The sequence below is a fragment of the Rhinopithecus bieti genome, unplaced genomic scaffold, assembly GCF_001698545.2.
Source record: "Rhinopithecus bieti isolate Rb0 unplaced genomic scaffold, ASM169854v2 scaffold_16773, whole genome shotgun sequence".
NCBI lineage: Eukaryota > Metazoa > Chordata > Mammalia > Primates > Cercopithecidae > Rhinopithecus > Rhinopithecus bieti.
Genome location: NW_016808848.1, coordinates 861,192 through 885,705, shown reverse-complemented (window position 1 = coordinate 885,705; position 24,514 = coordinate 861,192). Strand labels below are relative to the sequence as shown.

Below are 24,514 nucleotides of genomic sequence, written 5' to 3'. Positions count from 1 at the left end.
AGCTCTACCAGTCCAGGGATCGAGTAGCTGCTATGGCTCTGTTTCACGCCCTCTCAGCTCTCAGGAGCGTCCAGCAGCCTCACAACAGGAGCACCATGATGACAGGAGGAAAAGACAGCTGGGCTGCTAAGCAGAAGCAGAGGGGACTTCACGTGTTATAACTACACATTTGGGTGTTGCTTTGCTTAATGTCTGTCTCTGCCATGAAATGCAAGCCCTGTAAGGGCAGAGTCTATGCCTTTTGCTCATTGTTCTTTCCCAGCACCTGGAACACTACATGCACGTAACAGGCCCTTAATAAAGATTTGGTGAATAAACACATGAGTTAAGAACATATGAATAAATGAGGCCCCTCCTTTAAGAACTCTAATCTCTAATCACCAGTTGCTTCATTAAACGTAACTCCTGGCCGGGCACGGTGGCTCATGTCTGTAATCCCAGCACTTTGGGAGGCTGAGGCGGGCAGATCATTTGAGGTCAGGAGTTCGAAGCCAGCCTTGCAACATGGTGAAACCTAGTCTCTAATAAAAATACAAAAAAAAAAAAAATTAGCTGGGCATGGTGGCAGTCGCCTGTAATCCCAGCTACTTGGGAGGCTGAGGCAGGAGAATTGCTTGAACCCAGGAGGTGGAGGTTGCAGTGAGCCAAGACTGCACCATTGCACTCCAGCCTGGATGACAGAGTGAGACCCCATCTCAAAAAAAATAAAAAAAAGTCACTCCTGACATGCCAGGAATGAAGCCTCTGCCAGTTCCCCTGAGATCTGCTGACAGTGGTCACTGCTTAGGGGCAGAAAAGGCAGACAAGGGGCCAAACTAGGTATAGGGAGAGCATTTTTTCTAGATTTCTTCCCCCCAAAACAGGGCAGAAAAGAAATGTACAAGTTATAAGAAATATTCAGAAGGCAGTAGGGCATAAGCCCCACCTCCCCAGCCTAAGTCTTCTGGAGTCAGGACAGGGAAACAAAACAGAAAAGGCCTCTAGGCAGCCAAAGTTCAAACACAAAAGCTTAGGCCTTCCTCCAGAGGAAAAGGAGTCTAGGCCCTCAGGGGAGCCCGCCACTGCCACCACAGGCCCTACCAGGCCCCACCAGGCCCCACCCTTGGGATTTATGTAACTGCCTAACTTAGTCCCTTTTATCACTCTAAAGAGGGGCTCCCGCCCGGAGCTGAAACCCCCTCGCATCCCCACCCTGGGACCCTCACTACTTCATAAGGTAGCCCCTGGCTTTTAATACCATTTACTCTCTGGGATGTAGGATTTTGGAGTAGTTTTAATGTCTGTGTGTGTGAGATCTGTTTTCTACAATGACTATATAGTTATTCCTTTTTGTAACTCTCATAATTAACTTCTTACCATATTAAGCCCAAATATTCCTGTCACTGTTCTGTGTCGGTCCTGGCTTAGCCCTGGGCCACACACATGCTGCTTGTTTGCTTTCTCCTGTGACAGTCTCGTGACGGTCATTCAGATATCTGTGCCCAGATATCAGCTGCCAGGTCAAAGCCTCCCCCCAATTCTATTGACAGCTCCTCCCATGACCCTAGATCCAGATCACCTGCCTCTAAATATTGTCATTTTCTGGGTAGCGGGTGAGACCATGCATGCCCTCCAGGAGGGGTCCAAGAGACAGTTATTAGAGTAGATCTCCAGAGATACCTGCCCTTGGTGCCTTTTTGTGACTTGCTTTGCGTGACATTAGGTTCTTGAGTAATCAACAGCATATTTCAACCTTCCACAGTTTGGCCTTTAAAGACCAGAGCTGGTGCCTGCTGGCCTTTAAAGACCAGACCTGCTGGTGCCCAGCAGGGCTACTGCTTCCCATCTAGTTTGTCCGAAAGGCTCTAGGAACTGGAGGGGTCTACTGGAACCTGGGGCCTCTCTGGGACCAGACCTCACCTTCTGAGACTTCAGCTCCTTTGTGAGCATCAGAACCTGTTGCTCCAAGGCTGCCACTTTCTCCTGGGCAGTTCGGTTCCGTGTGACTCCTTCAGAAAAGAATGGGAAGGTGTTGTTCTGGCGCTTGGCTTTCTGAACAAAATTGATGGTCAGAGAAGACTTGGGCGTAGGTTTTGGAGAATCCTCTGGCTCTCTCCCTGCTCAAGAGGAGAAACGCAGAAGTTATGACGGATGACATCAGCAGTTCTTAAACCTGAGCTTGCTTTAGAAGCACCTGGAGGGCTTGTTCAAATGCGGATGGTTGGGCCCTAATTTCGGAGCTTTGAATTTAATAGGTCTGGGGCAGGGCTTGAGAATTTGCACTTCTAAAAAGTTCCTAGGTGATGCTGACACAGCTTGTCCAGGGGTTAGACTGTGAGAACCACTGGCCTACATAAACGTTATTGCACTGTGCTGGCCCATCTGCTAAACTGTGCCTGTCTCCTTCCTTCAGATCCCACCCAGCCTGGATGGGTCTCTCATGCCACCCTGCTGGTATTTGCCAAGTGGCTTTCTCCTCGGGCACAAGCCCTGGCAGGATGTTCTGTTCCTTATTTCAGGATCCCACCTCTATGTGTTAGGAGATTTTCAAAGCACACAGATCTGTCTGATGATAGGAACACAGAATGAATGTCTGTACTCTGCATTCTTGCTCCAGAGAGCAGCTCAAACATTTAACTTGATTCTTCTTATTCCAAGCTAAGTTAAGAGACATATTCCCCCCACAGTTGATTGTCTCAAGGATGCATAGTCCTTTTATCTCCTGGGTACAACCTATGGTTCACAGGCCAAATCCAGCCCACAGCCTGCTTTTATAAATAAAGCTTTATTAGAACACGGCCATGCCCATTTGTTTATGTGCTGTCTATTGCTGCGTTTACACCTCAAAGGCAGAACTGAGTGCTTAAACCTCAGAAACCCTATGGCCCACAAAGCCTCAAATCGTTACTGTCTGGCTCTTTACAAAAAATGTTTGCCACCCACTGTTTTCAAGTCACTAAAATTTTATTCTTAAATCAAACCCAACATCAGAGAATCATTCCCTTGGGTTGCCTTATCCTGCCCTGACCCAGCTGTGCTTCTGGTCTCTGCCATCAGCCTGCATCAAGGGACATTTAATGGCCTGATTATGTGGCCAAGGGCCCTTGAGAAGCTTGTTCACATAGGATATATACATCATGCCTGTTATGAGTCCCCAGCAGAAGAAATTCCCTTCAGCCCTAGGAACTTCCAAGAAAAGCTTTGCTTCTTATAAGAAAATATGTTTTTAGTCTTATGGACACTGGAAATAATCTAGCTGCTTGCATTTCCCTCTTTGCCTTGGTTGCTGAGCTTAAAGTCACATTTACTGCCTACCATCAGATATTTTGTAGGATCATAAATTGATCTTATCTAAATCTCCTAACCCAAATTACTCATTTGTATGAGTATGCATTTTAGTAAACTATTAACTATTTCTTGGGACTAAAGTGTTAAAGGTATTGAAAATAAGAATGTGGTATGGGATCCCAGGATAGGGGACACACAGGGCTTTGGGGATAGGCCAAATGACGTAGCATGAGACCAGGCCAAGGGCTGGCCAAACAGTCTTGAACAGATAACGAGTTACTCCAGTAGGTGATAGGAAACAGACACTGAGTGCAAAAACAGTACCTAGATCGGCCAGGCGCAGTGGCTCATGCCTGTAATCCTAGCACTTTGGGAGGCCGAGGCGGGTAGATCACGTGAAGTCAGGAGTTCGAGACCACCCTGGCCAACATCGTGAAACCGCATTTCTACTAAAAATACAAAAATTAGGCAGAAATCGCTTGAACCCGGGAGGCAGAGGTTGTAGTGAGCCGAGATCATGCCAGTACTCCAGCCTGGGCAACAGAGCGAGACTCTGACTCAAAACAAACAAAACAACAGTGCCTTGCTGAGTGCAGAACCAGAACAGTCTTGTTCCAGATCGAAGAGAAATCAGGCTACCATGGGTACAAGGCAGCCCACAGAGCTCAGAAATATGTATTACCTCTTTCTCCTTCCTGTGATGGGGTCTAGGGGAGCAGGGAAGCTCCCTGTAGCATTGCTGCCCTTTGATACACGACTGTGCACCAACTCTGAGGAAAGGCAGGGCAGGCCTCACAGTGCCCAGTTTATAATTAGAGAAAATGAGGCCTAAGACAGTGGCATTCAATCAGTGCCCTGGATTTCATGGGAGTGCCTCAAGGACTGACCAGGAGGGGAAGGTGGAGTAAGAGGAGCAGAGGAGGAGTCCAGACTCCCACTCAGGCCTCAGCTCTGCTTTTATCTGCTTTATATATTAGATTTTGTTCTGTCACTCACTCTGTGGCCGTGAGCAAGTCACTCCACCCTTCCATGCCTCAGTTTCCTTATTTATTGAATGAGGATAATAACAACATACACAGTTCCAGTTGCTGTAAGAATTAAATAGGTCAATGTAGGTAAAGTGCTTGGTACACACGGATAAAACTTGAAAAGATTCTGCTAAGTCAAAGAAGCCAGTCACAGCATGGTATATTCCATGGTATATTCTACTCACAGCAGATGTCCAGAACAGGCACATCCATAGAGAAAGAAAGGTTGTGGCCACCTAGCGTTATGGGGCAGTGGGGATTAAGGTTGATGACTAAGGGTGCAGGTTTCTTTTTGGGGTAATAAAAATGTTCTAAAATTGATTATAGTGATGGCTGCATAATTCTGTGGATATACAGAAAGCCACTGAGTTACACATTTTAAATGGGTGAATTGTATAGTATATGAATATATCTTAATAAAGTTATTACAAAAAAAATGCTTACTGCAGCACTGGCACAAAGTAACTGCTAGCATTATAATGATGATGATTGATCCGATATAGCACTGGCCTTCTCTTGGACTGCTTGTTATGCTCTCTGGGGCTTTGACAGGCACTGACTGCTCCAAAGGGTGCTTTTTCTTTTCTTCTTCTTTTTTTTTTTTTGAGACAGCATCTCACTCTGTCACCCAGGCATGATCATGGCTCACTGCAGCCTCGACCTCCCTGACTCAAGTGATCCTCCCACCTGAGCACCCCAAGTAGCTGGGACTACAGGCTCGCATCATGATCAGCTCATTTTTAAATTTTTTTGTAAAGACAGGGTCTCCCTGTGTTGCCCAGGCTCGCCTTGAACTCCTGAGCTCAAGCAATCCTCCAGCCTTGGCCTCCCAAAGTGCTGGGATTACAAGCATGAGCCACCATGCCCAGCCTTATTTTAACTTTTTACTCTGAAAAAATTAGACTTACGGGAAGTTGCAAAGACAGTGCAGACATGTCTCAAGTACTCTTCACCAAGCTTCCCCCGATGGTGACATCTTACACAGCTATAGCACACTATCAATTCTAGGAAATAGGTGTTGGTACAACATGTGTGCGTAGGTCTACGTCATTTTATCACACGTGTACATTTGTTTTTGGTTTTGTTTGAGACAGAGTCTCACTCTGTCACCCAGGCTGGAGTGCCGTGGTGCAATCTCGACTCATTGCAACCTCTGCCTCCCAGGTTCAAGTGGTTCTCCTGCCTCAGCCTCCTGAGTAGCTGGAATTATACGCACTAGCCACCATGCCCAGCTAACTTTTGTATTTTTAGTAGAGTGGTGGTATTAAGAGGTGGTGCCCTTGGGAGGTGATCAGATTTAATGTCATGAGGGTGGAGCCCCTGATAAGATCAGTACCCTTAGAAGAAGAAGCAGAGACCAGAGCTCTTTCAGTCACGTGAGCACACAGTGAGAAGGCGCCCATGTGCAAGCCAGGAAGGGAGCCCTCACCAGACACTGAATCTGCCGGCACCTTGATCTTGGACCTCCCAGCCTCCACACAACTGTGAGAAATACATGTCTGTTATTTAAGCCACACAGTCTATGGTGTTTTAGTAAGTAGCCCAAGCCAACTAAGATAAACAAACACACCAATGCTGGTTCACTGGAAGGAAAGAAGGCACTTGTGCCAGTCGTGAGGAGCTGGTCCCTGAAGGCAGCTCAGCCCTGGACAGAGGCTCACCTGGGGTGCTGGGGTCAGAGGCCGAGGGCCGTTCCTCCCTCTGAGGCTCCCCACTCTGTGGAGAATATTCCCCCGGAGGTTCACGGCCTGTTGCCTGGGCCTGCTTGTTGCCACGGATGTTGTGCATTGTGTTTCTGAAAGGAGATGAGAACAGAGGAGCATGAGGCTGAACTCTGCCTTTCTGCCCCTCTGTCCTTCCTGCCGCCACTGCTGCAGCTCAGGTCTCATCCCCACACCCTGTCATCCCGACTGGTCTCCCAGACTCCAGGCACCCTACATGATGCACCCCACGCATGGCACTCTCAATCTCCTTTACCTGTCTTTCGCATTCTTATCTTCCACACACTATGTGGCTTGTTAGTAATATAAGCTTGACTTCCTCAACCCCCAACCCTGCAGCTGGAATATAAATGCCATGAGGCAGAGGTATTGTCTGTTTTGTTAACTGATGCACCTAGAATGCCTAAACAGTGCCCAAAATGTAGAAGGTGCTTAGTACGGGTGTGTTGGATGAATGCCGAATGGACTTGCTACACTAACTTTCCCAAAACCTTCATCTGGTTTCATCACTCTCAGGCTCAAAAACCATCAGTGGCTCCCGACTTCTGCTGAGATAAGTTGCAAACACCTCCTGACATCTTTCCCTGTTTGCTCTCTTTCCCTGCTCAGATCTGTCCTCTGTGCAGCCTTCACTGACCATCTCATGGCCTCCAAGGGGCTTAGTGCACTTCACAGCTGGGTCACCCTTTGGCCAAGTACGTGTCTAGGCTGAAGCCTCTTGATGTAATTTCTTTAAGAACCGGGTACTAACCTACCTGCATGTTTGCTGGTGCCCAACACTGGGTTGTATGTGCCAGAGCCGGGCTCAATACATGTTTGGTTTACAGAAAGGAACTAGATAGTACCAAAGGCTGACCTGAGATCACAGACCACAGAGAAGTTCATAATGAGCTGGATGTAAAAACAGTTCAAGGAGTTTATTCTCCCTTGCAAAGAGATAAGATTAATAACAGGGAAGGGAAAATGATGAAAGGAGTTCACTAGGTCAGTGTATTCAAAACCAAAGGTTCCAACTCATTGGTAGATTGTAAAACCAGTTTAGTGTCATGACCAGCATTTAAAAAATGAAATACAAAGTATCAGGGCTGCTGCCACCTGCCTGTGTCCACCTGTGTTGCATTGGGGTCCCGAGGAGCTGTTGGGTGGTACAGGCTGAGGCTGGCTTGTGTGGAAGTCATCCTCGCCTCTGCTTGCCAGCTCTCCCATCCATCCTCTCTCCCAGTGGTTGTCATGCTGGTGCGCATCTCCTGCCTGCTGTGCTAGTTCAGTTTGCTCTTTTGGAAGCAGGAGATAGAACTGATGCTTGCGGGGCTGCAGGACTTGGGCCAAGATCACTTTTGTGAATATCACTGCATCAGGTCAATTTAGTGAAAACATGATACCCACAGTGAGCTTCGCCATGAGGAAAGTAACTAAAGGTAACATCACAGTAAAGATCCGGGACATGGCTGGGCGCGGTGGCTCACGCCTATAATCCCAGCACTTTGGGAGGCCGAGATGGGTGGATCACGAGGTCAGGAGTTCAAGACCAGTCTGGCCAAGATGGTGAAACCCCATCTCTACTAAAAATATAAAAAATTACTGAGTGTGGTGGCACGTGCCTGTAGTCCCAGCTACTCGGGAGGCTGAGGCAGAGAAGTGCTTGAACCTGGAAGGCAGAGGTTGCAGTGAGCCAAGATTGCACCACTGCACTACAGCCTGGGTGACAGAGCGAGACTCCATCTCAAAAAAAAAAAAAAAAAAAAGATCTGGGACATGGAAGGACAACCCCAATTCTGGAGCATGTAGGAACTGTATTGCAGAGGAGTCAACGCTATTGTTTACATAACAGGTGCTGCAGATTCTGAAAAGATAGAAGCCTTGAGAAACAAGCTACATAATCTAGATAAACCATAGTTACAAGGAATTCCAGTGCTAGTACTTGGAAACAAGAGAGAGAGATCTTCCTAATGCCTTGGATGAGAAACAGCTAATTGAAAAAATGAATGTCTGCTATTCAGGATAAAGAAATGTGCTACTACTCAATTTTTTGCAAAGCAAAGGATAACGTAGGTATCACACTTCAATGATTTATTCAACATTCAAAATCTAGAAGCTGAAGCATCTCCTGAAGTCTTCCAGTCCTTCTCAGCTATAATCCTAGACTTACTGTCTGTTTCTCTAAAGTACTTCCCAAAATACTTCTAACCCCAAGAAATTGTCTTTTTCAGAGTTTATTTCTCATGTGCATTGCTGAAGATGTGCATCCCTAATTCTTCATAAGAATCAGCGAGTTGTTGGCCAGGCGTGGTGGCTCACGTCTGTAATCCCAGCACTTTGGGAGGCCGAGGCGGGCAGATCATGAGGTCAAGAGTTTGAGACCACCCTGGCTAACACGGTGAAACCCTGTCTCTACCGAAAATACAAAAAAATTAGCCAGGCGTGGTTGCGGGTGCCTGTAGTTCCAGCTACTCGGGAGGCTGAGGCAGGAGAATGGCGTGAACCCGGGAGGTGGAGCTTGCAGTGAGCCGAGATCGCACCACTGCACTCCAGCCTGGGCAACAGAGCTAGACTCTGTCTCAAAAAAAAAAAAAAATAGAATTGGCGAGTTGTCATGATCAAGTCAGCACATATAAAACACACATATCTTACACATACTTGTCTTAAACTATATAGAGCTTTTAAAAATTTTATTAAAACACACACACACACACACACTTTTGACCATCTTAAGAAGACTGCATATTTCCATACTGGTCTTTCTAGGCCAGATTTTGTTGTTGTTGTTGTCTGAGATGGAGTCTCACTCTGTCACCTAGACTGCAGAGCAATGGCAGATCTCGGCTCACTGCAACCTCCACCTCCCAGGTTCAAGCGATTCTCCTGCCTCAGCCTACCAAGTAGCTGGGATTACAGGTGCCTGCCACCACACACGGCTAATTTTGTATTTTTAGTAGAGACGGGGTTTTGCCATGTTGGTCAGGCTGGTCTGAAACTCCTGACCTCAGGTGATCCACCCGCCTCAACTTCCCAAAGTTCTGGGATTACATGCGTGAGCCACTGCACTCGGTCTGGGCCAGATTTTTATATTGATTTTCAGTAAATGTTTATATATAATATTTCATTTAGAGTCCAGTAGCTTGATACTTATACTGACTTGATACAGTATGAAGTTTCTAGTGCCACACATGGTTTTTAGAAAACCTTTAAGCCTGGCTCATGTTGGATATAAACATAATGTTTATCTTATCTCACAAATGTCTGTGAAATGTATAATTACACCTTAGGATTCCAAAAATAGTTTGCAAAGAGTGAGCGGAGGCACCAGATCAATGTTGTTGGTTCTTTACACTGGTGAGATTCTACTTGAAAAGTATCAAAAACACTCTACTTTCTGAGAATTCTTTATCACCAAATAGCAGTTGGGGATATGGGAGGAACTAAGGCATGCTTTGTATCTGTGTAGATCATTACTTCCATTTTTTTTTCCGCATTCAAAATACTTTTTATGGGGTTGGGAATTGACGATTTCTCCAAAGCTTTTATGAATTTAAAGCATGCCAGTCAATATAATAAAATCTGTTAAGAATGTCAGACTTTGGCCGGGCGCAGTGGCACACGCCTGTAATCCCAGCACCTTGGGAGGTTGAGGCGGGTGGACTGCTGGAGGCCAGGAGCTCGAGACCAGCCTGGCCAACATAGTGAAACTCTGTCTCTACTAAAAATACCAAAGTTAACTGGGCGTGGTGGCTCATGCTTGTAATCCCAGCTTCTTGGGAGGCTGAGGCCAGATAGTTGCTGGATGTCACTTGAACCGGGGAGGCAGAGGTTGCAGTGAGCAGAGATTGCACCCCTGCACTCTAGCCTGGGCGACAGAGCAAGACCGTCTCAAAAAAAAAAGAAAAAAAGAAAGTCAGGTTTTGTTCAAAAAAAAGAAAGAAAATATCAGAGTGCACCTTGCTTAGTCAGCATTAATATTTTGTGAATTACATATATGTGTAGTGAGTATGACAGAAAATGTATTTGTTTTTACTGTGGCCATGGCTAACAGTTTGAAAAACACTCTATCAGGAGGGCATTTACTTAAAAGGCAGGTACAGTGTGGTCAAAAAAGACAAAGTCACAGCTGGGCATGGTGGCTCATGCTCGTAATCCTAGCACTTTGGGAGGCTAACGCGGGTGGATCATTTGAGGTCCGGAGTTCGAGACCAGGCAGACCAACATGGTGAAACCCCTTCTCTACTAAAAATACAAAAAAATTAGCTGGGCTTGGTGGTGTACACCTGTAATCTCAGCTACTCAGGAGGCTAAGGCAGGAGAATCACTTGAACTTGGGAGGCAGAGGCTGCAGTGAGCCAAGATCGTGGCACCGCACTCTAGCCTGGGTGACAGAGCAAGACTCCATCTCAAAAAAAAAAAAAAAAAAAAAAAAAGAGGAAGTCAAAAGTTGAAAACCTGGCTTTGTTATGTAATCTCTACATACAACACACACTTCTAGTTATGTGATGGAGAAATTTCTCTGAAAAACTCTTAATTCCACAAATACCAAAACATATTAAGACCTAGTTTAAGGCAAAGGAAAGGAAGGGAAACCCAGGGACTGAACATGAAAAAGGATATGCAACTCAAATGGGAAGTAAAGAGGAAGATAAACGTGTAGATTAGATTACTGTTCAGTAAATATCTACTCCCTTCTCCGCACCCCCATGGGAGCAGCTTCTGTCTCCTCTGCTTCTTGACTCTGCTTCTTGACACTTCTGGTTATGTGATGGACAGATTTCTCTGAAAAACTCTTACTCCACAAATACCAAAACATATTAAGATCTAGTGTAAGGCAAAGGAAAGGAAGGGAAACTCAGGGACTGAACATGAAAAAGGATATGAAACTCAAATGGGAAGTAAAGAGGAAGATAAACGTGTAGATTAGATTACTGTTCAGTAAATATCTACTCCCTTCTCCGCACCCCCATGGGAACAGCTTCTTTCTCCTCTGCTTCTTGACTCTGGGTCAAGGCAGCTACAGTGTGGACTTCCTCTGGCCAACTGATGTTAGCAGATATGGTGTAAACACAGAGTTAAAGTGCGCTCGTATGTAAGGCTTGCCTAGTACTCCTGCTTTTCATCATGGGAAGAACATGCCTCAGGTAGCTGCTGCTCCATGGAAGATGAGAAACACGTGGGGTCAACCTAGATCTTACCAATAGCTTGCAGCCAAGACCCAGTGAACCTAGCCTAGATCAGCTGAACCCAGATGCGTAAAAAACAAATGCTTTTTATTATATGACACCGAATCTAGAAGTGGTTTGTTTGCAGCATTATTATGGTGAAGGTTAACTAGGACATATGCTTGCCCAGAATAGATTCCAGAAACCTAGAGCCAGGCGTGAGCCCCCGCGCAGCCTAGAAATATTAAGTATTTTGATCCATGAACATGAGGTATCTTTCTAGCTATTTAAGCCTTTTTTTTTTTTAAACAATGTTTGTTTTCAGAGCATACATTTTGCATTGCTATGTCAAATTTATTCCTAAATATTTCATTCTTTTTCTAATATTGTTATGGAGTGTTTTCATAATTTTATTTTTTTGTTGTTTATTACAGGTGTATAGAAATACAACTGGTATTTCTATTTTGATCTTGAATCCTGCAATCTTGCTGAACTAATTTCTTAGCTCTAGTAGTTCTTCCTTAGGATTTTCTGTAAACAAATATCATGTCAACTGCAAATAAAGATAGTTTTACTTTTTTCCTTCCCAATCTGGATGCCTAATTTCATGGTCTTGCCTAATTGGTCTGGCTAAAGCCTCCAGAACAATGTTGAATAAAAACAGCTGGAGTGAAAATCCTTGTCTTATTCCTGATTTTAGGGGGAAAATATTCAGTATATATAATATAAGTATGTTAGCTTTGCAGTTTTCATTGATTCCCTTTATCAAGCTGGGGAAGTTTCCTTTTACTCGTTATTTTTTTTTTTTTTCTGAGACAGAGTTGCTCTGTCGCCCAGGCTGGAGTGCAGTGGTACAACCTCCGCCTCCTCAGTTCAAGCAATTCTCCTGTCTCGGCCTCCCGAGTAGCTGGGACTACAGGCCTGCACCACCATGGCCGGCTAATATTTGTATTTTTAGTAGAGACAGGGTTTCACCATATTGGCCAGACTGGTCTCAAACTCCTGACCTCAAGTGATCCACCCACCTCGGCCTCCCAAAGTGCTGGGATTACAGGTGTGAGCCACTGTGCCTGGCCTTCTTCTAGACTTTAAAAAAAAAAATTATTTATTTATTTATTTTTAAAATTATTATTTAGAGATGGTGTCTCACTCTGTCACCCAGGCTGAAGTGTGGTGGCATGCTCATAGCTTACTGTAGTCTTGACCTCCTGGGCTCAAGTGATCCTTCCACATCAGCCTACACAGTAGGTGGGACTACAGGTATGTGCCACCACACCCAGGTAATTTTTTGTAGAGATGGGGTTCACTATAATTTTTTGTAGGCTGGTCTCAAACTCCTGGCCTCAATCGATCCTTCCACCTCGTCCTCCCAAAGTTCTGGGTTTACAGGCAAGAGCCACAATGCCTGGCCCTTTCCAGTCTTTGTGAGTGGTTTCATCACAAAGAGGTGTTGCATATTGTCAAATGCTTTTTCTCAGTCTACTGAAAATGATGTGGTTTTTCACCTTTATCTTATTAATGTAGTGTATTACATAAATTGAATTTCAGATGTGAAACCAACCATGCATTCCTAAGATAAATCCTACTTTATCGTGGATTAATCCTTTTTATATGCTGCTGAATTCAGTTCGCTAATATTTTGTTGAGAATTTTTACATCTGCCTTCATAAGGGATATTGGTCTGTATTTTTCTTACGATGTCTTTGTTTGGTTTCGGTATCAGAATAATATTAGTCTTATAAAATGAGTTGGGATGTGCCCTCTCCTCTTCTATATTTTGGAAGAATCTGTGAAGAATCTGTATTAATTTTTCTTTAAATATTTGGTGGACTTCACCAGTAAAGTCATTTGGTCCTGAGTTTTTCTTCATGGGTATTTATTTATTATTTATTTATTTATTTATTTAACTAATTCAATCTCTACTATGTAATTAGGTCTTTTCAGATTTTCTTCTTGCGTATATTTTAGTAAATGTGCCTTTCTAGGAATTTGTCTATTTTCATTGAAGTTATCAAATTTGTTGGCACATAGTTGTTCACAGTATTCCCATATAATCCTTTTTGTTTTTGTAAGGTTGGTAGCAATGCTCTCTTTTGTTCCTGACTTTACTAATTTGAGTCTTCTCTCTTTTCTCAGTCTGCCTAGCTTAAGGTTTGTCAACTTTGTTGCTCTTTTCAAAGAACCTCTATTGATCTCTAACTTAGTTTAAAACAAGATCCAGGTATGTGTGTATGTGTGTGTGTGTGTGTGTGTGTGTGTGTGTGTGTGTGTGTGTGTGTGTGTTTTGTATACTTGGGCCCAGAATAAGAAAATACTGAGATTATACTTTCATGGATAGTACAGCTGAGTGACAGAAGGAAAAATTCATCAGTTGAATTAAGAGCAGAGAGGAAATTAGAACTCAGCACTCCCAATACCTGATCTTTTGCTGTAATTACTAAGGGCTCCTGCTATAAGGGGAGCCCCTGACTCCTTGGCCTAGTGACTTCCCTTTCCCAGTCTTGCTTTCCCCATCTGAAAATACAAGAATGTAGTTTCATTGAAGAGAATCACCATGATCATGATAGGCACTACTATTTACTGAGCATCACTTTATGCTGGGTCCTGTGCTGAGCCCTGTTACATGGATTTCATAAACCACAAGTCACATGAGTTGGAAAGGGACGCAGGGCCACATCCCTATAGCTAGAGGCACTGGCTAGGTGGGATAACCATTACTACTGCCCACACTTTAACCAGGAACTGCTCCCTCCCTGACACGTCCTGGGTCTGATAAGCAGTCCTCCTTGGGGTGTGGGAAAGCACAGAAACCACAACTTAAAGGCAGCAAAAGGCCTTCTAAGCCCTAGCACACATCTCCTCTGGGAACGGGGAGCTCACTACCTTCTGAAATTGTCTGGCTGGTCACCACCCAGCTAAACCACTATGCTTGGAAGAGCTGTCTCTATTTCATAAATGTATCAACTTTGCTTGGAGCAGTTCATGGACCATTTTCTGTTTAGGTTTAATTCCAGGCTTGCAAGGCCTGGCCAGCATGGGAGTGGTGGTCCTAAAGACTTGTTCTGAAAGGATAACCTTGGGCAAGCCAGTTATCGTCCCTCAGTCTCAGTTTCTTCATCTGCAATGGGGATGTCGAACATATCCATAATGAACACTGGATGGACCCTTCCATGGCTCAAGTTCTAAGCGAAACACTATGATGCATTCCACTCACTTGATCCTCCCAAGACCAGTGAAGTAAATACTATTCTCCCCACATTGGACAGAGAGAACTGAGATTCGAAGAGAATAAGTAATCAAAACTGCAGAGCAAGTAGGTGGTGGGGCTCAGCAGCCCTGGATGACTAACTCCATGGTTTGAGAACTTAACCATGTGATGACACCACTTCATAGGTTTGTCCAGACAACTCGAGAGCATAAAGCACCCAACACAGTGCTCAGGAAGCTCCCTACCCCCTTCCCTGAGTATGACCTGGGTTCATGGAAGCACCAACAGTGAGTTCCAAGACCAGCCAGAGCAAAGGGGTGTAGGACACAAAGGCAGCTCTCATCTCACCAAGTTATCTGGAGCTTTCAGCAGCCCAGGGCACTTCTCTTGCAAAGTAGCCTGGCATCTTCTGTGGCTATGACAAGTTACAGGAGGGAAGTTGCTCTATGACCCTCTGAAGCTTCCTTCCTTTCTTGGTCTCTGCATTTTCTGTGTTCCGCTTCTGCTGCCGTGGCCTCTATCAGGCATGGACTCGGCTTAATATTGGTGAGGCTGCCCTGGGTACATGCTGGCTGGATAGCTGGACTTCTCAGGCCCTCTCTACCCCAGCATGCTCCCAATGCACCCAGTTACCTGTAGGTCTTCCCAATAGATGATCTCCTGCAGGGTGCCCTCCATGTCCGCTTACCCTGGGAGGCTCAACCATGCCCTATACCTGTCAAGCCTCTCTCTCCAGCTTAGATCTCTCTCCTGGGCTCCAGGTCATTCATCCAAATGCCTTCAGGGTAGCTCTATCTCCAGCCAGCAGACCTCAAAGAACACTCATCATCTTTTCCCTAAAACCTGATTCTCTCCTGAAAAGGACGTCACCACCCTCCTAGTCACTCAAGCAAATTCAGACACTGAAACCAGCAGAGGGAAATACTCTGCCTGAGTCACACAGAACCAGGGGTCCCTAATCCAAGTCCTTTGAGCAATCTATTTTGCCTTCTAAGAGCTCTAAGTTCATCTGAAGTCCACACAGAAAATAATGCCCAGGCTGGGCGTGGTGGCTCACCTCTGTAATCCCAGCACTTTGGGAGGCCGAGGTGGGCAGATCACGAGGTCAGGAGTTTGAGACCAGCCTGGCCAACACAGTAAAATCCCATCTCTACTAAAAATATAAAAAGTTAGCTGGCCGTGGTGGCAGGTGCCTGTAATCCTAGCTACTATGGAGGCAGAGGCAGGAGAATCGCTTGAACCTAGGAGGCAGAGGTTGCAGCGAGCCGAGATGGCGCCACTGCACACCAGCCTGGGCGACAGTGCGAGCCTCCGTCTCAAAAAAAGAAAAGAAAAGAAACACCCAAAGGATCACTATTGGATATAGTTTGAATTCCTGAAAGTTTCCACCCCTTCAACTAGAGTAACAATAGCAGCAGCAGCTAATATGTATTGCATGCTTAAGACTGCCAAGCACAGTTCTAAAGCAGTCTGCATGAATTAACCCCTTCAATTACCATGCTAAGCTTGTAAGGCAAGTGCTGTTGTATTTACATTTAATAACAAGGTAAGCAAAGCACTGAGAAACAACTTGCCAACAGCAGCACAGCCATGACTGATGGAGCCAGGATACAAACCCAGGCAGTTTGCGTCCAAAATCCAGGCCCCACTGCTGCCTTTTTTTTTTTTTTTTTTGAGACAGGGTCTCACTCTGTTGCTCAGGCTAGGATGCTGTGGTATGATCATGGCTTACTGCAGCCTTGACTTCATAGGCCTGGGATTACAGGCACACACCACTATGCCTAGCTAACTTTTCACTTTACTTATTGTAGAGGCAGGGCCTCACAAGTTGCCCAGGCTGGTTTTTAACTCCTGGCCTCAAGTGATCCTCCTGCCTTGGCCTCCCAAAGTGTTGCGATTACAGGCATGAACCACCACGTCTGGCCCATACTGCTACCTTCTTAGATATTATCTAAAACAAAGTCTGACAATAGTAAGGTATAGATATAATATATTATTAAATAAAAAAGTAGTTGAGATATGATTGACACAATAAATCGCACAAGTTAAAAATGAGTAATTTGATGCTTTTGACATGTATAGACATTTGTGAAACCATCACTACATCACATTCAACATGATCTCATTTATGCAATATGTATACAGAAAACGTAGAGGAAAGAAATATACCAAATGCTAAGAATATTTGTCTGGGTGATAGGATTATGGATAATTTAAAAAATACTTTATTTATAACCAAGTGATTCTCCTGCTTCAGCCTCCCTAGAAGCTGGGTCTATAGGCTGTGAGCCACCTTGTCCAGTGAGTAATTTTTTATACCCTTCCAGATGTTTCTGATTTCCTATAATGAACATGTACTACTTTTCCAATCAGAACAATGAATTTTTTTTTTTTTTTTTGAGACAGAGTCTTGCTCTTGTCGCCCAGGCTGGAGTGCAATGGCGCGATCTCGGCTCACTGCAACCTCTGCCTCCTGGGTTCAAGCGAATCTCCTGCCTCACCCTCCTGAGTAGCAGGGATTATAGGCACCTGCCACCATGCCCGGTTAATTTTTGTATTTTTAGTAGAGATGGGGTTTTGCCATGTTGGCCAGGCTGGTCTCGAACTCCTGACCTCTGGTGATCTGCCCGCCTCAGCCTCCCAAAGTGCTGGGGTTATAGGCACGAGCCACCGCACTTGGCCAAATGTAATATTTTAAAGTGATGATGTGATTAACTGAAAATAAAGCCCATAACCCTCTCCCGGGGCCCACCTCCCTGCAGGAGAATCATAGTGGGTTGAGCTCCACCGAAGGGGCTGCCTGTAGCTTGGCTAGCCCCTCAGTCCCTCTGGCACTTACTGTATTTCAGTTCCCAGGTGCTTGAGGGAAATATTCTGAAGGGCAGGGAAGGGCTGCAAGGCAGCTGCCACACCCACTAGCCCAGGGGGTGTTTTCACAGGGCACAGGAACTCCTCCAGCTCTGCTTCTTCTTGCCCTGGGAACAAAGAAAAGGGAAATCAATCAGCCAGGTCACTGTACTTGGAAAGACAGGTCAGGTGGGATGCTACTGGTGCAGCCCTGATTGGGAACAGGCTGGAGTTGGAGAGTTGCAGGGGCAAGCAGGCCTTCCCTGTAGGTTAACAGCGGCAAAATAAGCTTTTCACAAAATGTTCTGCAGCCAGTAAAATGATGCATTTTGCTGGTACAGCCCTCCTGCAAACCCCTTAAAAATATGCAGACCTAGCTGGGCGTGGTGGCTCACGCCTGTAATTCCAGACTTTGGGAGGCCGAGGCGGGCGGATCACCTGAGGTGGGGAGTTAGAGACTAGCCTGACCAACATGAAGAAACCCTGTCTCTACTAAAAACACAAAATTAGCCGGGCGTGGTGACGCATGCTTGTAATCCCAGCTACTTGGGAGGCTGAGGCAGGAGAATCACTTGAACCCAGGAGGTGGAGGTTGCGGTGAGCCGCGCTGGAGCCATTGCACTCCAGCCTGCGCAATAAGAGCGAAACTCTGTCTCAAACCAAAAAAAAAAAAAGAAAAAAAGAAAAAAAATAAAATAATGCAGACCTACAGTTAATTCTACATCTGAGAGTCCATCCTAAAGATGGAAGTGCAGACAAAACTTTATGTGCCAAGAGGTTCATTCTAGCATTGTCACAAATAGCCTCAAAGTTGGAAAAGATCTAACTTGGGAATAGGTTAAGTATATCAGAATGTCTTCATATAATAGAATATTAATCATTCAAAAACTATGTGAATAATTACTTATAAACAGGGAAACTTGTATGGAATATAGTACTAAGTGGAAAAAGCCAGATTAAAAAAAACTTGGAAGGCTAGGTGCTATGGCTCACACCTGTAATCCCACCACTTTGGAAGGCTGAGCCAGGTGGGTCACTTGAGCCGAAAATTTGAGACCATCTGGGCAACATGGCAAAACCCCATCTCTACAAAAAACAGAAAAATTAGCCGAGTGTGGTGGTGCATGCCTGTAGTCCCAGCTACTCAGGAGGCTGAGGTGCGTGGATCGCTTGAGCCTAGGAGGTGGAGGTTGCAGTGAGGTGAGATAGTGCCACTGCACTCCAGCCTGGGCAACAAAGCAAGCTCTTGTCTCAAAAAAAAAAAAAAAAAAAAAAACAAAAAAAAATTGGGCGTTTATAGTATTATGCTCAATTGCAACAGAAAAGGTCTCAAAGAATATAACTCCGCAATCTTTTTTTTTTTTTGGAATTAAATCATCTAATTTCAAATATTGAAATTACAATTTTAGGAAAATAACTTTGATTAAGTGATTTAAAAGGGCAGGGACAGGCTTCCTCTGTAAAATTATTTCCAATCCGCAGAGCCATTTCTGGGCTTTTTCTCTCTCCCAGTGTAGAGAATCTTGGAGATTGCTGGGAGGCAGTAAGGTGGTGTGTTCTATGCATCGTGAAGATGTTTAATACTGTGATGACCAAGCAGAATCTAATATTCTTGGCCCTTGTACTCCCAAGCACTATACTCCGCAATCTTAATAGTGGTTTCAGCTGCGTGATGGGATTTGAAGTGAGCAGGCTATTCTCATTGTATTTTACTGTTTTTTCCAAATTTTCTACATAAACATGGGTTACTTTATAAACAGAAAAGAATATGTATTTATCAAAATAGATGTTTATACAGAGATTTTTAAAACACAGGCAAATATTAGGGTCACATTACCGAGTATCAAAAAACAAAGTAGGACATTTTATATTACTATATGATCTGAAACATGTTTAAATAAAAGGCAGGCAGGAGATCATAACATAAGGTTAATACTGGCTACCTCTGGGTGATAGGATTATAGGTTCTTTTTCTTTTTAGTCTTCCAAATGTTCTGTGTAAATAGTGATTCTTCTACAGTGAATACTTTAAAATGTTTAATGTTAAGCAAGCTTTCAAGGCCAAGGAAATTATTTGAAGTATAAGAGAGGGGAGGTGAAATATTTAGAAATTAAGTGTTAGAAAAAGGAGAAAAGAGCCAGGACCACTTACGGGATGGTATAAGCTTGATTAGACAGCCCCTGAGACCTACCAGGGCAGCAGACACTTTCCACTTGGAACCCTCTTACTGGGAGACTGAAATATTTAGGAGTGGAGATTTGTTTTTGCACTATATCTGCAAAAAGGGTGTGGGTATAAAAATATTAAATATAATGATGGGGGCCAGGAGAAGCTGTTCAACCTACCTAAGAAGCTTTGCAGTAGTTCAAACAACAACAGACAGTATATTTGTACATTCCTAACAGGCTCCGTCAGATCTGGCAGGCAGGCCAGTACTCACACTCCTCAAATGCCACATCTTTGAGGTCCTCCCTTCCATGAATCCTCTCACCAAACATGGACTGGGTGTTTACCCTGAGGCTTGTGAGTGTGGCTGGAGAAAGAGAATAATCAAAGCAGAAACTCACAGCCTAAGGAGTAGGGAAGGGGAAGAAGTCCACATCTGGGGAACCCCAGGTGCTGGGTTAGGGCAGTTCTGGGAGGTGGAGACAGAGTCTTTCCAATCCAGGTCAGGGAAAACTTCCTGGAGAAGGGGCACTGCAGCTGGGCCTTAAGGACTGGGGTTGATTTGAACCTGCAGGAGGAACCAGGAAGGCTCTTTCTGTGCAGAGCATACAGGCAACGGGTTTCAGACCCAGAACTGAGTTTGCGGGGAGGAAGCCTGGGGAGATGAGGTGGGGAAGGCCAAATAGAAGCGGGTGTGGGTAAGTGGCTGGATCTCATCACGATGGAAACCAGAGCCCCTAGGGGTTTGAGCAGGTGGCTGAAGAACCAAACCTGGCTTTGGGTAGAAGATCTGTAGCTGGGCCCTGTTTCTGTGGGGAGGGTGCTGTGACCTGGTTGCAAATCACTTAAAACAAACAAACAAAACAAAAAACAAGAGCCAGGCGCGGTGGCTCACGCCTGTAATCCCAGTACTCTGGGAGGCCAAGGTGGGCTGATCACCTGAGGTCAGGAGTTCAAGATCAGCCTGGCCAACATGGGAAAACCCATCTCTACTAAAAATACAAAAATAAACCGGGCGTGGTGACATGTGCCTGTAATCCCAGCTACTCCGGAGGCTGAGGCAGGAGAATCGCTCCAACTTGGGAGGCGGAAGTTGCAGTGAGCTGAGATCACACCACTGCACTCCAGTAGCCTGGGCGACAAGGCAAGATTCTGTCTCAAAAAACCAAACCAAAACAAAACAAACAAAAAGAAGAAGGATACTCTCTACCGTGTTTCCTTCAGAGTTAATGTATACAAAAATGTTTAAAAAGCCATAAAGCCAGGCCAGGAGTGGTGGCTCACGCCTGTAATCCCAGCACTTTGGTGGGCCAAGGTGGGTGGGTCACAAGGTCAGGAGATCGAGACCATCCCAGCTAACATAGTGAAACCCTGTCTCTACTAAAAATACAAAAAAGTTAGCCAGGCGTGGTGGTACACGCCTGTAGTCCCAGCTACTCGGGAGGCTGAGGCAGGAGACTTGTTTGAACCCAAGAGGCAGAGCTTGCAGTGAGCAGAGATTGCGCCACTGCACTCCAGCCTGGGCAACAGAGCGAGACTCTGTCTCAAAAAAATAAAAAAAAAGCCATAAAGCCCTATATTGTTGGACTCACATCTTTCAAAGTAGCCGTTAAGCCAGACTCTGAGCTGATTCAAAATGAATTTTTCTTATTTATCAATAGTTTAACCATCTTATTCTCTTTCATTCAAAGCAAACCAAAAAACCTTAACAATTTTTCTAAGATTTTGATATCTTAGCAGTACTTCCCGAACTGCTAATATCTGTTTTCTTGTAAGTGTCACCCGTGGCCCTAGATCAACTCTGAGACTACATAGAGCCAAGTCCTGGGGGTTGCCATCACTGGTGGGTTTTACCAATGAGGAAATAGCCACTCAGAGAGGGTGAGTTTTGTGGCCAAAGTCAAAGCTAGCGTGTGGCACTGTTATAGACTCAAACACAGTCCCCACTTTTGCTTTTCCCACTAAACCGTGTGGCTTATCAGAGCGGCCTTTCTAACAAGCAGGTCATCTAAGATAGGAGGGGCTACCCATGAAGGCACAAGCCCCCAGTACAAAGGAGTGTGCAAGGCACGGGCGGCACATGATGGCGATGTCCCAACAGAAACCAGCGCTTTCCACAGGAGGCAGAATCAATGACCTGAGGCTATAGTCTGGGGCACCCTGGAGAAATGCCCTCCATTTCTCTGTGACCACAATCTCTGTGACCACACAGAGGATTTTCAGCAGCATTTATTTGTAATTCTCCTTTTGCGTAAGCTCTGACGGTTGCCCCACGTCCACTGGGAAGAAGTCACTGCCTAGACAAAGGGCCTGGCCCAGGAGGTCACTGCCTCCCTAGAGGGCCCTGGCTGAGTGCCTGGTTGCTCCTCAGCTTTGGGAGGGCAGGTTATGAGTCTCTGCAGCCTGGGTTGTGAATTTCAGCACTGACATTTTCTTGTTACATGACCCAGGACAGGTCTCTTGGCCTCTTTGAGCCTTAGTTTCCTGGTCTATGAAATGGAAACAGCACTAACTACCCTATAAAATTACTGTGAGGATTAAATAAGATGATGCATGTAAAGTGTTGGGGCAGCAGGCATATTTCATGACGGTACACATTTATACAGGTCCTTTGTAAACTGTAGCTTACTGTGGCAACTTGCTATTCTTATTATTATAAATCTCGTGGGTTCCCTTTGATCTTTCTTGGCTCTGCAGAGACCGTTGTTTAGGTAAAGTATAAAATGAAGTTGTAAATGCTTAAAAGCAGGAGAGAACATGCCTTGCAGATTGCTCAAGAGCAGTGACGAGACGCTTTTTACCAGGAATCTCTGACTCAAAGTCTGATGTGGGTCAGGAGGTTTTCAGTGACGCGGGAGTGGGCTGTTGCTTCCTCAGGAAGGGTGGAGGCGGGTGAGGTGGGGCAGCCTGCTCCACATGGCTAATCCAGGCCTTGCTGACTTGCCCAAGACACCAGAAACATCTTTCTAGGTGGGCTAGGAAGGTTATGCCAGGCCCTGGGTCTGGGAGGAGAGTGAAGGCTTGCTGCAAGGCGAGGAGAGGCTTCAAGAGGAGAAACTCATGTCCCTGCTTCCTGAGTCTCAGGCAGCATCCTCCTCAGGAGACTGGAACCCAGGTCATCACAGCAGCTCCGTGCCTTTCTCCAATGCCCACAGCAGGGGCTGGCCTGGAAGAGGCCCACCGTGTGTGCTGAAGCAAAGCCGCAGAATTAAAGAACCTGCAACAGGTTCGCCACAGCAGAAGAGGGCTGAGGATCCCAGAGCCATGCTTCCACAATCTGCTTCTTCAAATTTCAGTTAAGACACACAGGAATTCTATTATTGCAGAGGTTTCACCTGGCCTCTAGCCTGATGCTGACCTTTGCAGCGGCGTCAACCCAGGCTGCAGTTTTCTGCAAAACCAGGGTTGTCTGGCTCCCTGGCAGATGGGGAGTAAGGGCTGGAGGAGAATGCAGAAGCAAAGAAACCCTTCCAAAGAAACTCCAAAGAAATTCCTAATGATTATTAAGAATAAAAGGAACAGTTATTATAATAGTGATAGCGTATATATGTTTGTGTATATACTATTATGATAGTAATAGCATGGGTGTATTCTATGCACAGACATATACACATAGAATAACAATATTATTAGGACAACTCCCATGTATTGAGCACTGACTATGTGCCTGAGGTTATGCTAAGGGGTTTACATTCCTTTCCTCATTTAATTATAAGGTTTAGTGTATTGCCTTACACATTCACTCCGCAAATATCCAATGTGCCAGGCAGGACACCAGGGAGGTGATACAGGCAACAACAACAAAAAAGGTCCTCGCCCTTAAGGGGAACGGGTGGAGATGGACAAGGACAGGGGTAATTATTAATAGAACACAATGGAACAGGTCTCCCTTGAAGTGTTTGAAAAAAGGGTTGAGGGCCCAGAAAGAATCCAGCTGACAAAGTCTGAGAAGGCTTCCAGGAGGAGGCTAGCAAGAGGAGGAGGCAATGCTGGAGCTTGGCCATAGAGAATAAGCAAGAATTTGCCAGGCAAAGGAGAGAGAGAGCAGAGACTCTGCTGAAGCATCAAGCCCAGGGCGGCAACTGGGGAAGCAGGCAGAGGTGAGATCAGGAGGGATAAGCCCCGAGCGCAGGAGTGGGGTGGGGGGTGGCCTTGGATGGCAGTGCGGGTTCAGGTTCTCATTTAAGAAAGCTCACTCAGGCTGCAGAGAAGGGTATGGGTTCTGGCACAGGTCTCCACATGGGGACACTGGAGAGGAGGCTGCTGTGACTTTTGAGAGATGAGGTCTGACCTGGGCAGTGGCGGCAAGAAAGACCTGAGTCTGATGTGTGGGTCAGAGGGCAAAAATGGCCAGCACAGTGATTGACTGGACTCACTGGCTGGAATTGAGGAAGGGTGGAAGGCAACTCCTAGTGGGTACACGGCAGGGAATCTACCGAGACGAGGGAAGGAAAACGGGAAGAAGGGTTGGGGCAGATGTATTCAGCTTTGGACATGCAAAGCACCCAGGTACAGAGGTCCGGGGGTAACCTGGTAACAAGTCCTGCCCTTGCCTATTTGGCCTCCCTGTCAACTGAACATGAAGCACTTTAGACACTCTGTGGCTTTGTAGTGGGACCTGATTTTCCATGTTCTTGCAGGGGCAGCTGTGAGGTGGTCCACACTGATCCTAAAACCTGCCAATCATGTTTCTGGCTGCAGCATGGGGGTGGGAGGGAGTGGTCTCCTGACTCCTCCACGTTGGGATGATACAGGATTTGGGATCAAGAAACTTCATTCGTGAGTCATCCTGGGGGAAAGGATCCTATCTTATGGGAACACCAGTGATAAAAATCATTGATCTGGCCGGGCGTGGCGGCTCAGCCTTTAATCCCAGCACTTTGGGAGGCTGAGGTGGGTGGATCATGAGGTCAGGAGTTCAAGACCAGCCTGGCCAAGATGGTGAAACCCTGTATCTACTAAAAATACAAAACTTAGCTGGGCGTGGTGCCTGTAATCGCAGCTACTTGGGAGGCTGAGGCAGGGAATTGCTTAAACCTGGGAGGTGGAGGTTGCAGCGAGCTGAGATTGCGCATTGCTCTCCAGCCTGGGCAACAGAGCAAAACTCCATCTCAAAAAAAAAAAAAAAAAAA

General features: G+C 45.6%; 1 protein-coding gene and 1 pseudogene across 4 annotated transcripts in view; one reads left to right on the top strand and one right to left on the bottom strand.

The window, feature by feature from the left end:
• Positions 1-24,514, bottom strand: part of TBC1D2 (TBC1 domain family member 2) — a 58,533-nt gene that overhangs the window by 28,666 nt on the left and 5,353 nt on the right. For all 4 annotated transcript variants that reach the window (XM_017887572.1, XM_017887568.1, XM_017887569.1 and 1 more), the window contains 3 exons: positions 17,208-17,343; positions 5,957-6,090; positions 1,900-2,096 (listed from right to left, as the gene is read on the bottom strand). In XM_017887572.1, the coding sequence (XP_017743061.1) occupies positions 1,900-2,096; positions 5,957-6,083 (324 nt within the window). In that variant the 5' untranslated portion in view covers positions 6,084-6,090; positions 17,208-17,343. The remainder of the gene's footprint in view (positions 1-1,899; positions 2,097-5,956; positions 6,091-17,207; positions 17,344-24,514) is intronic.
• Positions 6,776-8,115, top strand: LOC108539100 (ADP-ribosylation factor-like protein 8B pseudogene; annotated as a pseudogene).